At 53.9% G+C, this 13,072-nt stretch overlaps 2 protein-coding genes across 2 annotated transcripts; one reads left to right on the top strand and one right to left on the bottom strand.

Moving 5' to 3' along the window:
* Positions 1-2,522: 2,522 nt before the first annotated feature.
* Triagg1_2594 (uncharacterized protein) lies at positions 2,523-4,246 on the bottom strand (the record flags this gene model as incomplete). Its single annotated transcript, XM_062896792.1, has 5 exons — positions 2,523-2,730; positions 2,848-3,153; positions 3,237-3,354; positions 3,440-3,567; positions 3,630-4,246. The coding sequence occupies 5 exons, from the start codon at positions 4,244-4,246 to the stop codon at positions 2,523-2,525; spliced, it is 1,377 nt and encodes a 458-aa protein (XP_062758211.1).
* Positions 4,247-7,958: 3,712 nt separating this feature from the next.
* Triagg1_2593 (uncharacterized protein) lies at positions 7,959-12,479 on the top strand (the record flags this gene model as incomplete). Its single annotated transcript, XM_062896791.1, has 5 exons — positions 7,959-8,193; positions 8,739-8,758; positions 8,987-9,564; positions 9,647-12,306; positions 12,379-12,479. 5 exons carry the CDS (start codon positions 7,959-7,961, stop codon positions 12,477-12,479), a joined length of 3,594 nt encoding a protein of 1,197 aa, XP_062758210.1.
* Between the last annotated feature and the right edge of the window lie 593 nt (positions 12,480-13,072).

Raw genomic sequence — 13,072 nt, 5'->3', positions numbered from 1 at the left:
ACCTATCGGAACTCACACAGCAAGGTACCTGGTACATGTTCCTGCGGGTCGCACAAATGCCTACCAAGTCTAGGGCATTACTAACGGGTGAGCCATTAATATGGACTCATGCCACTTGCAGCAGCCTCACTTACCTATACTAGTAGTGACTTTAGCATTGGCAAGGCCTTTTGGCAGCACTGCTTTGCTTTGACATGTCCGATGGCTTCGTGCTTCTTCAGCGTATGCCGGCGGACATGAGTTGAGTCATACACGTACTTGGTAAGACGCAGCTTTTTTATACAGGCCCTAGGCCGGAAGCGTCGCTGTCTGCAAAGGACGCCTTCCTCCTTGCTTCGTGTAACCCCTATGCAGCAGCATGAGCCCATCAGACCGGATAATCATGGGAGGAGGTCCCTGCAGAGCCAGGCCAGAAGCCGGGAAAAAAGAAGGATAGAAAACAAGAGAAAACTCTGTGGCGAAGAAAAAAAAAACACACACACACACACGGCGATCCACATCATGCAAATGCCCACTTCCACCTCCCTCAATCCCGGTCCCTTGGTGGCGGGTGAACGATGGGATGTAAGCCGACAGGTACCTCCTGAGCGGGCGGCTCCAATGCATCGGCAGAGGAAAGACAGCGAACAGGCGGCTCGGATGGTACTAACATTGGGGGTGGGAGAAGAGAGGCGAGGGAGAGAGCCAGCTGTTGTTGTAGTTCTCTGATATGACTTCAAGGTGTTGCCACAGGCTTGTCCAAAGAGCTGCTTCTTCGCTCATACCTCCTCCTCAGAGGGGAAGTGATAAACTTGATTCCCCCTCCTCTCATTCTCTGACTCGCCGCCGTATGCAGAGGGAAAATCCAAATGCCTGTGCAAATTCCCAGAGAGTTGACTTGTGCAAGTGTACGGAATAAAAGCAGGCTGGCCATGTAAGGCGGCCGCATGATATGCGGCCCTATAAGCGGAGGGGGCGTGTGCGTGAGGCCTGTGCCATTTTTGCAGAAAAAAAGAAGAAGAAAGACATTTGTTGCCTCTTCTTACATTAAAAGACTGCATATGTACGGCGCAATCGGTTGATGATCAAGGGCGACGCTTGTTGGAATATTGAGAGTCTTTTGGAGGGTCGGGGTAACTCCGCAGCAACTAATGTATTCATGCCATGTATCATTCGTAATCGGTTTCTCCCTGGACTCGGAGGTAAGGCTTCCACCTAGCAGAGCAGAAGGGGTCGTCCAGAGATATATCCAACAAGACTTGTATGACTCCAGGTGTTGGGGAGGAAATAGGTGAGGTGTTGCTCCAACCCACGCAACAGATGTCTGCGGACGCATCGGGCGGGATGCGGTAGGTACGTCCTCGCATCCATGCCGACGTGAATCTGTCCAAGAATATCAGCCCTCGATACAGAGTAACCCACCCTTGGTCCGGCGATGATGTGCAGAACTGCGAATGCGGTGTGGCGCAAGGCAGCCCCTCCCATGAGTCTTCATCCGAGACATGCTTCTTCAACTAGTGCTCCGGAATCTGTCGGCGGGCGGGCAGCTGCGTGTTGGCATCATCCTCTTGTAGACCCCGAAGAAAGGAATACATGGTATCACCTATAGCTCCAACTTACAAGTAGTACACATTCAAATTTGTCAACCGTCGTGTACAGGTACACTCCGCCTTGGGCATTATCGGGGCATCGAGGTGCGTCGCACAGACAGCCAGAGGGTCAAAAAAGACAACTTGCTACGAACAGAAGCTTGAAGACTTGGCAGACCATACCCTTGACGGGTAAATGAGTGTGGGGAACGAGTAACTAGCACGGAGGACTCCGTACATGCAATGCACGGCCGTCCAAACGAGGAGCCCTGCACCGTACTTGGTGCTGCTTCGGGATAGCCACCCCAGACGGCCTGCTTCGCGAAGGAATAAGCCCGAGCTACTTGTACAGCATTCAGATGCCACCTTTGGATCACTTTTCACGTGTGCGGGAGGTCGTGGGTCCTTCCATTCGAAGCGAGCGGCTGGAATCATGGTCCTGAATAAAAAAATATGTTGCTATGCTCTCAATTGATTCACGCACATGCTGGTTTCCTTGCTGAGCCGTCAACTAAGGAGAATAAGAAGAAAAGGAAAATTCATCAAGCGGTGGCGGATTCCATCGATCCACGGCTAAGCGGTCGGATCGTCCAAGAGAAACCCTGTTCACCGTCCTGTCCCTCGAAGGATCGGACAGTACTGCTGCTTCTGCTGCTGGTAGTGCGTCGTTGCATAGTGCTATTGGCAGCCCATCGCTCGACCCACTCAACTGCCATCTCAACACGTCCTCTTTTCAACGACTCAAGATCAAGGACTGTATCTAACCCCCTGAGGGACACGTGATTATAGCATGTGGTTAACCCTTATCGTGCGCGAGTGCATGCTTCCTCAACGGCTTGTAGAGAACAAATGACTGGACAAGTATCGGGTTAGTGCTCTTTGAATGCTCCGCTAGAATGGGTAAGCAGCGTCTTGCTATGTAATATCGAATAACCGCGTTTTACCCCATTACAATTAGAAGCTCTCCTTCGATAAGAAGTAACTTCGAATCTCATCGACTCTGTGTTGAGGAATTGCGTAGACGGGATGGGTAGTCGCAATCCGGTCTTCTTCGTCAAAGATTTGGACTCCGTTTGTGTGAGGTGACGCCTCCCAGCGATCGTCTCCGAGAAGGGTTTCATCGGCACGAGAGGCAACCAAACGCCACTTGGTTTGTGCGGAGCTGAGCCCGGATAGAACGTAGCATGAGTGATACGCGTCCGAGTACCTGTGGGCAAAAAAAAAAGGCATCAGTGTGATTGCTCTGCAAAGTCTCGCCCTCAGGAAAGGGAGCACCCACTTGCTAGGTTTGTCCCTCAAGCCACCCCTCTTAGACATGTCCTGACAACAGCAAAGGATGTATCGAATCAAACCATTCCGGCTGAACAAGCTGTCGTCTGCATCGGTGGCTTCGAGCGGGCGACCTGCAGGGCCAGCTGTCGGCCCCTCAGGCCCGCTCAGACTGGCCTCGATCAGGGGCCAACATCCGCCAACCCAGTGGCTATAACAGCCGTCGACAAGCTTGTTCGTGCGGCCTGAAAAGCCACCTTCTGGAGCATACTGGCGAGATGAGAGCCAAGAGATAAGACGTGGCACATCCATGTACCTGTCGCGCCGGGGAACGGGTCAGAAATGCAAAGCTCTCATGGCACTGCGTCAATAGACAGCACCCTAGATTGAGACACTTACCGTCTAACGCTTCGGTGTGGGGAATCAATAATTGAGAGACATCCTAGAGCGCAAAAGGCGTATGCGCCATGCGCCTCGATCCCGTGTTTTGCTGACACGCCTCCCTCGTACGTCTGGCCTGAATTTTTTTCATTCTCGTTAGACAGAGTGGGCAATCAGGACGGGATGGTCGGAAGACATGTCCGGGGAGAAAGACAACTTACACAGCCGTACCCATTCACCCAGCCCACTAAAGAGATCAGTGTGGCCGGCGGCATACGCAGGAGATTCGGGCGACAGGTTCAAGGGCAAGTTGAGCAACGAAACCACAACAGCCGCACAGTAGGCCCCCCTGAGCGAGACGTCAGTTAACAGCCTGGTATCACAGCGTGGGCGTGCCGATCAGAGACATACCTGACATCCTCCTCACCCCCGACAGCCATCTGGAACCCACCGTCCGGCTGCTTTAGTTGGCACAACCACTTCCACATGCTTCTCCTGTCAACCACCTCGAACGCTTCGTCCCCACCAACCAGTGCCAGCGCAAGAATAACTGCATACGTGGTGGCGAGGTGTGAGGCCTGGCCGAAACCCCCTCCGAATCCACCAGTTTCGTTTTGTATCGGACGCACTGTCTCGACCAGCTTGGCGCGATAAGGCTCAACATCCTCACCAAGGAGAGACAGGGCATTCAGGCACCAGTAGAATATCCACGGCCGGCTTGGGTCCGCTCCGACGTATGCGCCCGGCAGCACTCCTAGCTGCTTTGTGAGAAACCTTGCATGCCGTTCCTTGTCCAGGCGAGGGATGCCATGGGAGTTGAGGTAGCGGTGTTCTTTGCCAGTCAGGAAGGGCAGACACTCGTCGACGGTTTCATCCTGGATGTGAGACGAGTCCGTCTCCAGCGCATCGCGAATCGGGGGAGGCTGCGTGAAGAGGCTGGGCACGGGTGAATCAGAATCAGACGCGTCTTGGGATACGCCATGTGCCGCCGGGCCTGGCTGTTGCTGTTGCTCCACGGCTGCGGCCATGTTTCTCAGATGATGCCTAAAGATTACTCGAGGACGACTTCGTAAATGTGCTCGAGATTTCATCATGTGGACTTCAGGGCCTTGTCATCTTTTTAGCAGGACAGCAGACGTCAACCCCGCTCATCCTCCCACGTTGCTTGTGCTTGGAGCTATTGACAATCAGCCCGCGAACGGCACACTCGGTATCAACTCAATGGTCAGGCCGTAACAGAACAATGGGAAAAGGAAGTCGTAGCCAGACTATTGTTGCCGGCAATATCCCGGGTAGCAATTTAGCGCCCCCTCTCTCCGCAACACCCACTTTCTGGTGCAAGCGTTGTTAGATGGGCTCCAATATAGTGAACCCAACGTCCTAGCTCTGCCGAGGCTGAAAACACGCGGCTGGGCGTTGGCAATGATCAATGTTGTTGATCTTCCCGAATTGGTTGGAACCGGGCAATGTAGGTCTGCAAAATACAACCTCCAGTTGCGCCATCATCACGCCGCCGAGGACTCTGGCTAACGGGCTCAAGGATGATAAACGAAACCTTGAACTGAAACACATTGTTCAACGATGTGGTGGCTTTAGCCTTTAGAGTCTAATCGTTAGTGGCGATCCCTTGAATGGCATTCAAACGAGATTTGCTTGGGCTATTCGGGACATGACTGTAACCTTAGATCTGAGGAGACCTATTCGGGTTGCGCCTCTGTCAAGACATCTCTTCTTACAGCCTCGTCACCACCACTGAAACCCTTCATTTTCTCTGGAGAAGGCAACATTTTCATCAGGGGTCGCGGCTGTTAAGGAGTTGCCCATTCTCTTGCTGGGCTGCCTGTTACAGTATCTCTGTTTGTTTCATACACATTGTATTTGTAAACCCAGATGATTACCGATGTCCGTTTCAAATCTAGACGGCACATCCCCTGTTGATACTACTACACTCCGCAAGCATCTATTTTGTTAGCTTGGTACTTTTCTTAATGCGAGTGGCAAGTTGATGACAATGAGAACCAAGCTAACAAAATAGATGCTTGGGGGGTGTACTATCGAGAAGTTGATACACAATGCCTGGCTATTGACTAACCAGTCAGCTGGGAAATATGAACGGCGATGCCCGTCACTCGGTGCTACTACTCATCGGCAATCGTAGTCCTACAGCTTACAAAGTGGTAGATCCTAGTCTCAGCAGGCCATGGTCTGCTACTAGCAATACTTCCAGAAGACCAGTCTGCATCTTCCATCTACGAGCTGAGAGTCCCGGACACAATCCGGATTACTCTGCTGCTTTGTACGATGAGACATCAACCATGTTCCGTTCGCCGAATCGCACGATGACACTTCGCTTGGATGGACGGATGGCAGATGGCCCTTGACAGCCGGGTCTCGAGTCATGATTCGGCGGGGGGCAAAGCAGCTTCTCGGCCGATTTATCCTCAAGGGGTGCTGGTGTCAGGAATCATGATTCTCAGGAGACAATATATACTCCGATCTTGTTCGTGCTGACGGGACCCTGATATTATGCAGGATTCAAAGTCTAACGGCCAGGGCTGAAAAGCACTAGAGCCCCCCCTGAACCGATGATCATACTCGGCCTGTACTGGTGTAGAATAACTCATGGAATATCATGGATCAAGCAACATTGACCTAATACTTGTAGCCCTGTTAAAAGCTGGGCGAGGCGCAGAGTGTTTTTAGAAAATGATCATGCAGCAAACAACTCTGCCAATCAACCGTCACACTGGGCGACTTCCGCCGCAGACAGGACGGAACAAGGTCTGTGGATCACACATCGTGACATATCATCATGGGCAGACCATTCAATCAAGCTTTTGGCACAAATACTCCGTAGCAGCAGGTGGCAAGCATATCATGAATGTGGGAGCATGGTATCACGCGCCGCCGAGTGTTGTCGTCGGCTGTGCAAGGGCCCTCGTCGGCTCTTGGCGGGCTTCTCTTTTGCCTTGCCTTGGTGCTCCCAGATCTTCCAAAGTGGGTAATGTGATCTTGTGTCTCGGACAACCGAGGGCAGGATGTAACACACATCAACAGCCTGAGGCGGGGTTGGGCCGGAACACGTTCGCCGAGGAAGGCATTTCCGCACTCTTTGTTGGCTATTTACTCCGTACTTAGCACTGCGTCCGGCTCAAGTATCTCGGCGGGTCCTTTCAATGCTCTCTGCCCATGGCGAGGTTTGGCGTAGCGCTCTGACCTTGCTTTCTCCGGTGGCTGGCGATGGGTCTTCCAGGGGTGCCTGCTAGCTGAACATCGCAGCGAAAATAGTACGAGATCGTGCTGTCTAGCCTGCCCAAACAGAGCACGTTTGAACACGCGCTGCAGCTAAGAGAGAGAGAGAAAGAGAGAGAAGAGAAAAAAGCAGGGTACTCCGTAGGCCATGGAGCAACGCTGTGCAGTAGCAGGGGGTTATGGCGGTTGGGCAGCGGAGCGCTTGCGGCAGTCGAGGAATTGGTAAAAAATCAGGCGAGGAGTGGCCGTCGACGCATCAAGAAGCTGCCCGTTTGGAGCCATGCAAATGCATGACAATTGCCAGCACTAGTAGAGCAGCGCGTACCGCAACTCAGCGTCTTGTCCATGTACTCGTATGGAGCTCTATCGGCAACGGCGTTACGGAGTATAAATTTTCATCGGCTAATGGTGAGGCTCAGATGTTGGTCTTGAGACTAGCCGTCGGTAGTGTTGTGTCGCTTATTATCAGCTAAGGCAAGTCGAGTGGCTGGCGTATGGAATGCAGAGAGAGCCTTTCATGTTTGATGTACGAGTATGTGAATCCTCCAAGCCCAGCTGAGGTGTCATGATGATGAAGACTGACTAAAAAGGATTGAGCATCTGATTCGGCCGTCACCGAGGGCCAGGTCAGCAGTTTTCTACCGGACTCGTGCTACTGGCAGCTCACCATTTGCTGGGCAGATACTCGGTCGAATAGGCCTGCTTCCTGCATCGTCAAGCGGGCCAACAGACGACGGGGAGGACGGTATCTATCCGAAGGCCAATACGCCAACCCTCCCCTTGCCTTTTTAAATAAGTCCCGAGTCTCTACCTTTGTGCAATGGTCCGGCCAATGCCCACAACCAGAGTTAACCCGATGCAGCAAAAGAGATCAAGCACTCTAAGGCACATGGGACACCCGCATGCATATCTTAATGATGATCGATCGCCACAGTGTAGGTGAATACCGATCTAGCTGGATTCTGCTTGGGCGGCACATCATTCCTGCAAGGCCTCGCCGTAGGGGGATATGTATGTCTCGGATTCAGTGTTCTCCCAGCCCGGGCATTGTGTAGGTTAAACGGCTTTAGGCAGGGGAGGCGAGGCTGGGGCATTGGTTTGGCTCAGATGTCCGCCGTCCATGTATCGAGCGATGTGTGTGTTAGTCGTAGGTAGTATCACAGGGCATAGTGTCTCGGCATCCTGCTCCCCATGCATGTATGTACGAGTACCTGCTCCGTACACAGGATTGATTCTGCAAAGGTTGGGTTCGACGGCAGACCTTGGCCATTGTTACATCACGCTGCCCGACTGGCCGGCGGCTATGGCGAGGGCCGCGGCAAAAGGGAATCAATGCTTTCCGTCCGAACGACGGTGGCACTGGACGGACGCACTCGATTCGTGCCGCCCGCATTACACGTAGCAGAGCAGCAGATCTATCGAGTCTGGCCGTGGTCGGTGATAAGGGTTTAGCTGGAGCCTTAGCTGCTTTGGTGTGCACGCCACAAAATGACAGCGCATCACTCCTATGCGCAGCTCGACGGGCAATGCATCAGCGGCGGCGACGGCCAGCGAGTTATAGGATGGCATGTGTACGAGGGGGGGGCTCCCGGGACTCTGGGGACGGATGGGGCGGCCAACCAGGGTCGCAAGCCGCCGCCTGAATCGAGGGAGAGGCGCTCGTTCTTGATTTCTCAGGCTGTGTTTCGGTTGACCCATGGCGGGAGATACTATTGGATTCTTAGTAGGTCAGTATCATAAGCTAGACGCTCGTCAAGCTGGGGAATCACCCTGTCCAGAAGCCGAAACGAATCTGCTGCGAAGGCAAACAGTGCCGCCGTGTATCCACTCAGGCCTCTCTCTCACATTTTTTCTCACATTTTTTCTTTACACTTTTTCTCTTCTTACTTTTCCGATGAACCCTTGCTGCAATGGAACCTTGACAAGGGAGTCCAGGTGGGGGGAGACGCCGGAGCTTGATGTGGCTCGCTCGAATCGTGTAGTACTAGCAAGTTGGACCACGGGGGCAATATACGATGTGCTGTCTGGAGTAGCACTCGTATGTACGTATCGTACGGAGCGCATGCGCAGTGTGAGGCGTTTGTTCGTATTTGGAAACGTGCCAAAGACGTGGCAGCCCAGATCTGGCAGAGGCAGAGACGAAGGACTTCGGATTGAAACGCCGTTCCTTGGTGTGCGCGAAATGACGGCATTGGGACAGTGCAAATAGTACCTAGCCAGTGGTCGAGAGTCAGTCATGATGCCGGACCTCGCTCCGTTTCTGCGCAGCCAAAACGATCCATGCTGCTGTATGTAGGTACTTGCAGCGCTTCTTCTGGCGATGGGCTTCGCTGCGATGCTTCGTCTGGCGTTCTATCGGCACAGTAAACGACGGGATCTCCGCTAGATTAGGTTAGGCTAGCAGAGGGAAGAGTCAAGCCATGGCTGGGCCTGTCGCGGTGGCACGAAGCACAGACGAGAAGCTGTAGGTAGTAAAACGGCTGCTAGTGCCAGTATCGTACTGGCTGGAGTCGTAGCATCATGACCAGCATGATGATAGCCTCCTTGTCCTGGTCTCTAGCAAGGACCCCTCGGATCCTTTCTCTCCTGCGGTGTCTCGCCCCGATGCCCCTCCTGCTCCGATCCGTGCGGGCAGCGCGCTCCGACACTGTGCGCGGCGCGGGCGAAGCGAAGCAGAGCAGCAAATGGCGCCATTGTCGCTCGGACGTGGCCAAGTCATACTGTCCCGGCGGCGACACAGTGCATTGTTTGGCTCCGATTGGGCCCTGGGGTCTGCGCCGTGGCCCTGTAGCGCTCTGTCCCCCTTCTGTGGCTCCCTGGGGCCCTCGCTGTGGCCCTCGCTGGATCGCCGGCCGGCTGCCCCCACACCTGTGCAGCTGCAGATGTGCCTTGGCGGCGCCCATTGGCTGCTCGTCCCGGCCCGGGGCTGGGCGACAGAGCTCACCGCCTCTTCAGGCCCCCGCTCGCGATGCCTCCAAATCATGCCAACCCGCCGACCACCCACTCCAACGTCCATCCATCTCCTCAATCCCATCCATCCATCCACCACCTTGCCAGACTGTACAGACCACCACCACGGCACAGTAACACCACGGTAGCGCTGCTTGCTTGCTGTGTGTTCTGACTAACTGACTGACTGTCTGGGCGCCGGAACCTGCCAGCGGCTGTTCGTCTAGGCCTAGGCACCCGAGAAAAGAAAAAGAGCGTCCCGTAGCGCCTTATCCAGCTGGCCTGCAGCAAACCGTTTCGTTTCTCTTCGCACCCCGGACGCTTCCCTCTTCTTCCTTTTTCCCATCTCTCCCCGCCGTAATCCTGATCATCCCTCAACGCACCGAGCGTGCCACTTGCCAACATCACGAAAGAGCGGTGTCATCGGCTCAACCTTCATACAATACGCCCTTTGCTCGCATCCAAGCGGAACGCTTGACTGTTCCTCTCCTCTTCTCTCCCAGAATGACCCTCGACTACAATGTCAACGGCGGGGGCGATGCCTTACTCGATCTGACCTTTGAACAGCACCAGCGGGACCGGGCTGCTGCGTATAGCTACTCAACCACAACCACAGCTCACTCGAGTCCAGGGCCTGCGTCCAACCTCGTCACTGGTTCTTGGTCTCTTCCCATCGACATGAACGCCAATGCCCACAACTCGCCTCCGGGAGCTCGAGGCAGCTCCCCCGAGGAATTCCACCCAAACTCGCCTCTCTCACACATGTCCAGCCCTCACAGCCAGCACTCGCCGCTGCAGCACTCGCCCTACCAGCAACACACGAACCCTCTAACCGACTGGGCTCTTCACCACCATCAGCAACAGGCGGCTTCCGCTGCGCAGCACCAGACTTTGCCCGCTCACGACTTGACACATTACATCCAGGAATCTACGCTGTTGAACTTCAATGCCTTTCCCGGCTACCACCCTCTCGAATATCTACCGGCGACGACGCAGGCTGCGTTGCAGACTCATTTGCTCGAGTCGCCCTTTAGCTCGATGCCTGCCTTGGATGACAACGCACACGCAATGCACTGGGGAGGCGCAGGAATGGGAAATTGGCAAGACTTTCAAAACACTCTGCAGCTCGAGGGTCTGCCAACTGTTGGCAGCAATTCGCCCACTGGAACTTATCTTGAAGTCCTCTCCCTGCCATCCTCGTCATCCGGCGATGGGTGGGCAATGGTAGACTGGGGACATCCTGGCCATGAGCTATTTCAGCCCGCCCCCAGTGCCGCCATTTTCAACCCATCGCAGACACTTCATCTGCGAACCAACTCTGATTCTTCAGACGGTGGCAACTCGGTCGAGGTCGGTAGCTTCGAGGAAATCCCCCCCTTCCCTTCGCCTTTCTCACCAGACTCTGATGGCCAGGCGGACAACCACAACGGACACCGAAATTGCTATTCTGCCGACGGTCACCACCACAGCCATGACAACGGCCATAGCCATAGCCATAGTCATAGCCACAACCATAGCCCTACCACGGTAGCTGCCCCGGTCCCCATCAAGGGCGAGTCCTCCACCCGCCACAGCCCCGGCAGTGGAGCAGGCTCAGTGTCTCCCTCTTCGTCCAGCACCACCTCAAGGAGGAGCGCCGGCGCGGGCATTCGCAAGAGCCCAATTGCCAAGACGCCCAAGACCGTCGTCAGGCGCATCTCCAACGGAAAGAAGGATGGATCTACCGAGAAGAAGGTTGGCCGCAGAAAGGGCCCTCTTTTGCCAGAGCAGCGAAAGCAAGCCAGCGAGATAAGAAAGCTTCGTGCTTGCCTGCGATGCAAATTCCTTAAGAAGACTTGCGATAAGGGAGAGCCCTGCGCTGGATGCCAGCCGTCCCACGCTCGTCTCTGGCAAGTCCCCTGCACTCGAATTGACATCAAGGACATTGGCTACTTTATGAAGGACTGGAAGGCCGACTATGAGAGGCACATGGACCGTGGAGTATCTGTCTACAACGTCAAGGGCTTCGCCCAAAAGGAGACTCTAATGTGGATCACCCACGGCTATGGCTTTGCCCTGCCTGTCATGGTTCGCGAGGTCTACGTCGCCGACGACAGTTGCTTCTCCGTCGAGTGGGTCGAGTCGTATGTCACCACCAACGACACGATTGACTTTGAGACTCGTACCGAGAAGCTCGACGTCGGTGCCGAGGGCATCCGCATTGATGCTCTCTCTGAGTATCTCGACAAGCACATTGAGGGCCCCTTTGAGGACTTCATTGACGACCACTTTGAGGGCACTCCCTTCATCACCGAGATCCTCAAGACTGCTCACCGATACTACGTCAAGGAGAAGATGCCTGTCATCCGAAAGGCCCTTAAGTTGGTCCTTGCTTACAACTTGACTATGCACATCACCATGGTTGAGAGCCAGGGATCCGAGATGCCGCTTGACGGCCAGATCGACGATGAGGACTCCAAGTACTATGGTCGCACCGTTGCGCCTGTCATGATCAACTTCCAGATTAAGTGTGCTCTGGCTGACATGTGGCGCGAGCTTCAGAAGGACATCCTGGAGGAGCTCTCTGCTCTCTACTCGGGTGTCTACAGCGGCGAGAAGATGAAGAACTGGCCCACCATCTTCCTCCTGGCTTCCATCCTCCTGGCTGTGTGGGAAGAGATGCAGTTTGACTGCCACTACCGCGTTCCCGACCCCGTGGCGGTGAACAAGTTCTGCAACGACATGGAAACCACCCCTGTCGGTGTTATTGTGGGCCTCTTCCACGCCATCTCTCAGAAGCTCCCAGCCTTCACCGACTGGGACACCCGTGAGCACGGCCACCTGCTTCACAACAATGTCGCCGTCTGTGATGCCATGACCGAGGTGCGACAACATGTCATCAAGCATGGTAAGTTTGCTCACTTGTGCTCCATCAAAATATGGTTACGTGAGTGGTACGGTATGCTAACGAACCTCACAGAGGCTTACTTGCGAACTCGGAGAGAAGCCAAGTTTGACCGCTATGATTTTGATTCGCTTTCAAACAAGTTCTTGTCGAAGCTTGTTATTCGGGCTAACTAATAGAGGGTTCCTAATTGTTTGTTTGTTTCATCTTTTCCTTGCTGTGTATGGGGCCGGGCTCAAGTAGACGCGCTCGTCACCATCATTTCCTTCACGACTTTCTTTTTACACGAATCTTTTACGGTCATTCAGCGACGGCGTTGTGATAAGATTCTCTGCATAAATCTTTGAGGACGACTTCTCAGCTCGCCATCTTACTTCACCTTAGCGTTTCTATTCTCTTCATTGGTTGACCGCCGCCATACAACACGACGGTATTGCGGAATGTCTTACGAGCTTGATATGACTTTCTTCCACGAATGTATGATTTGAAGAAGAAGAACTCTCCTTTCATCCCTATCTCTATCTATCTTTACATTTTGGTTTTTTACTCCATCGGGCAGCTCATCATTCAACACGGGAATTTGCGATTTGATTTGATTTTTTTTTTGCTTTTTGCGGCGGAGAGGTGGAAACTCTCGGTTATGTTCGTTATGGGATCATGTTGCATGATGTAGTGCTATGGGAATCTACAGACGAGTGGTTATGCAGCATAGACGAACATGCATGGTATTTAGGCGCCTTGGGCCGCGGCCATTGACCTGGCCTTGGAT

Source organism: Trichoderma aggressivum (genome assembly GCF_033847375.1).
Source record: "Trichoderma aggressivum f. europaeum strain CBS 100526 chromosome Unknown scaffold_007, whole genome shotgun sequence".
In the NCBI taxonomy this organism is placed as follows: domain Eukaryota; kingdom Fungi; phylum Ascomycota; class Sordariomycetes; order Hypocreales; family Hypocreaceae; genus Trichoderma; species Trichoderma aggressivum.
The sequence above is the reverse complement of the archived record's forward strand: the minus strand, read 5'-3'. Positions and strand labels throughout refer to the sequence as shown.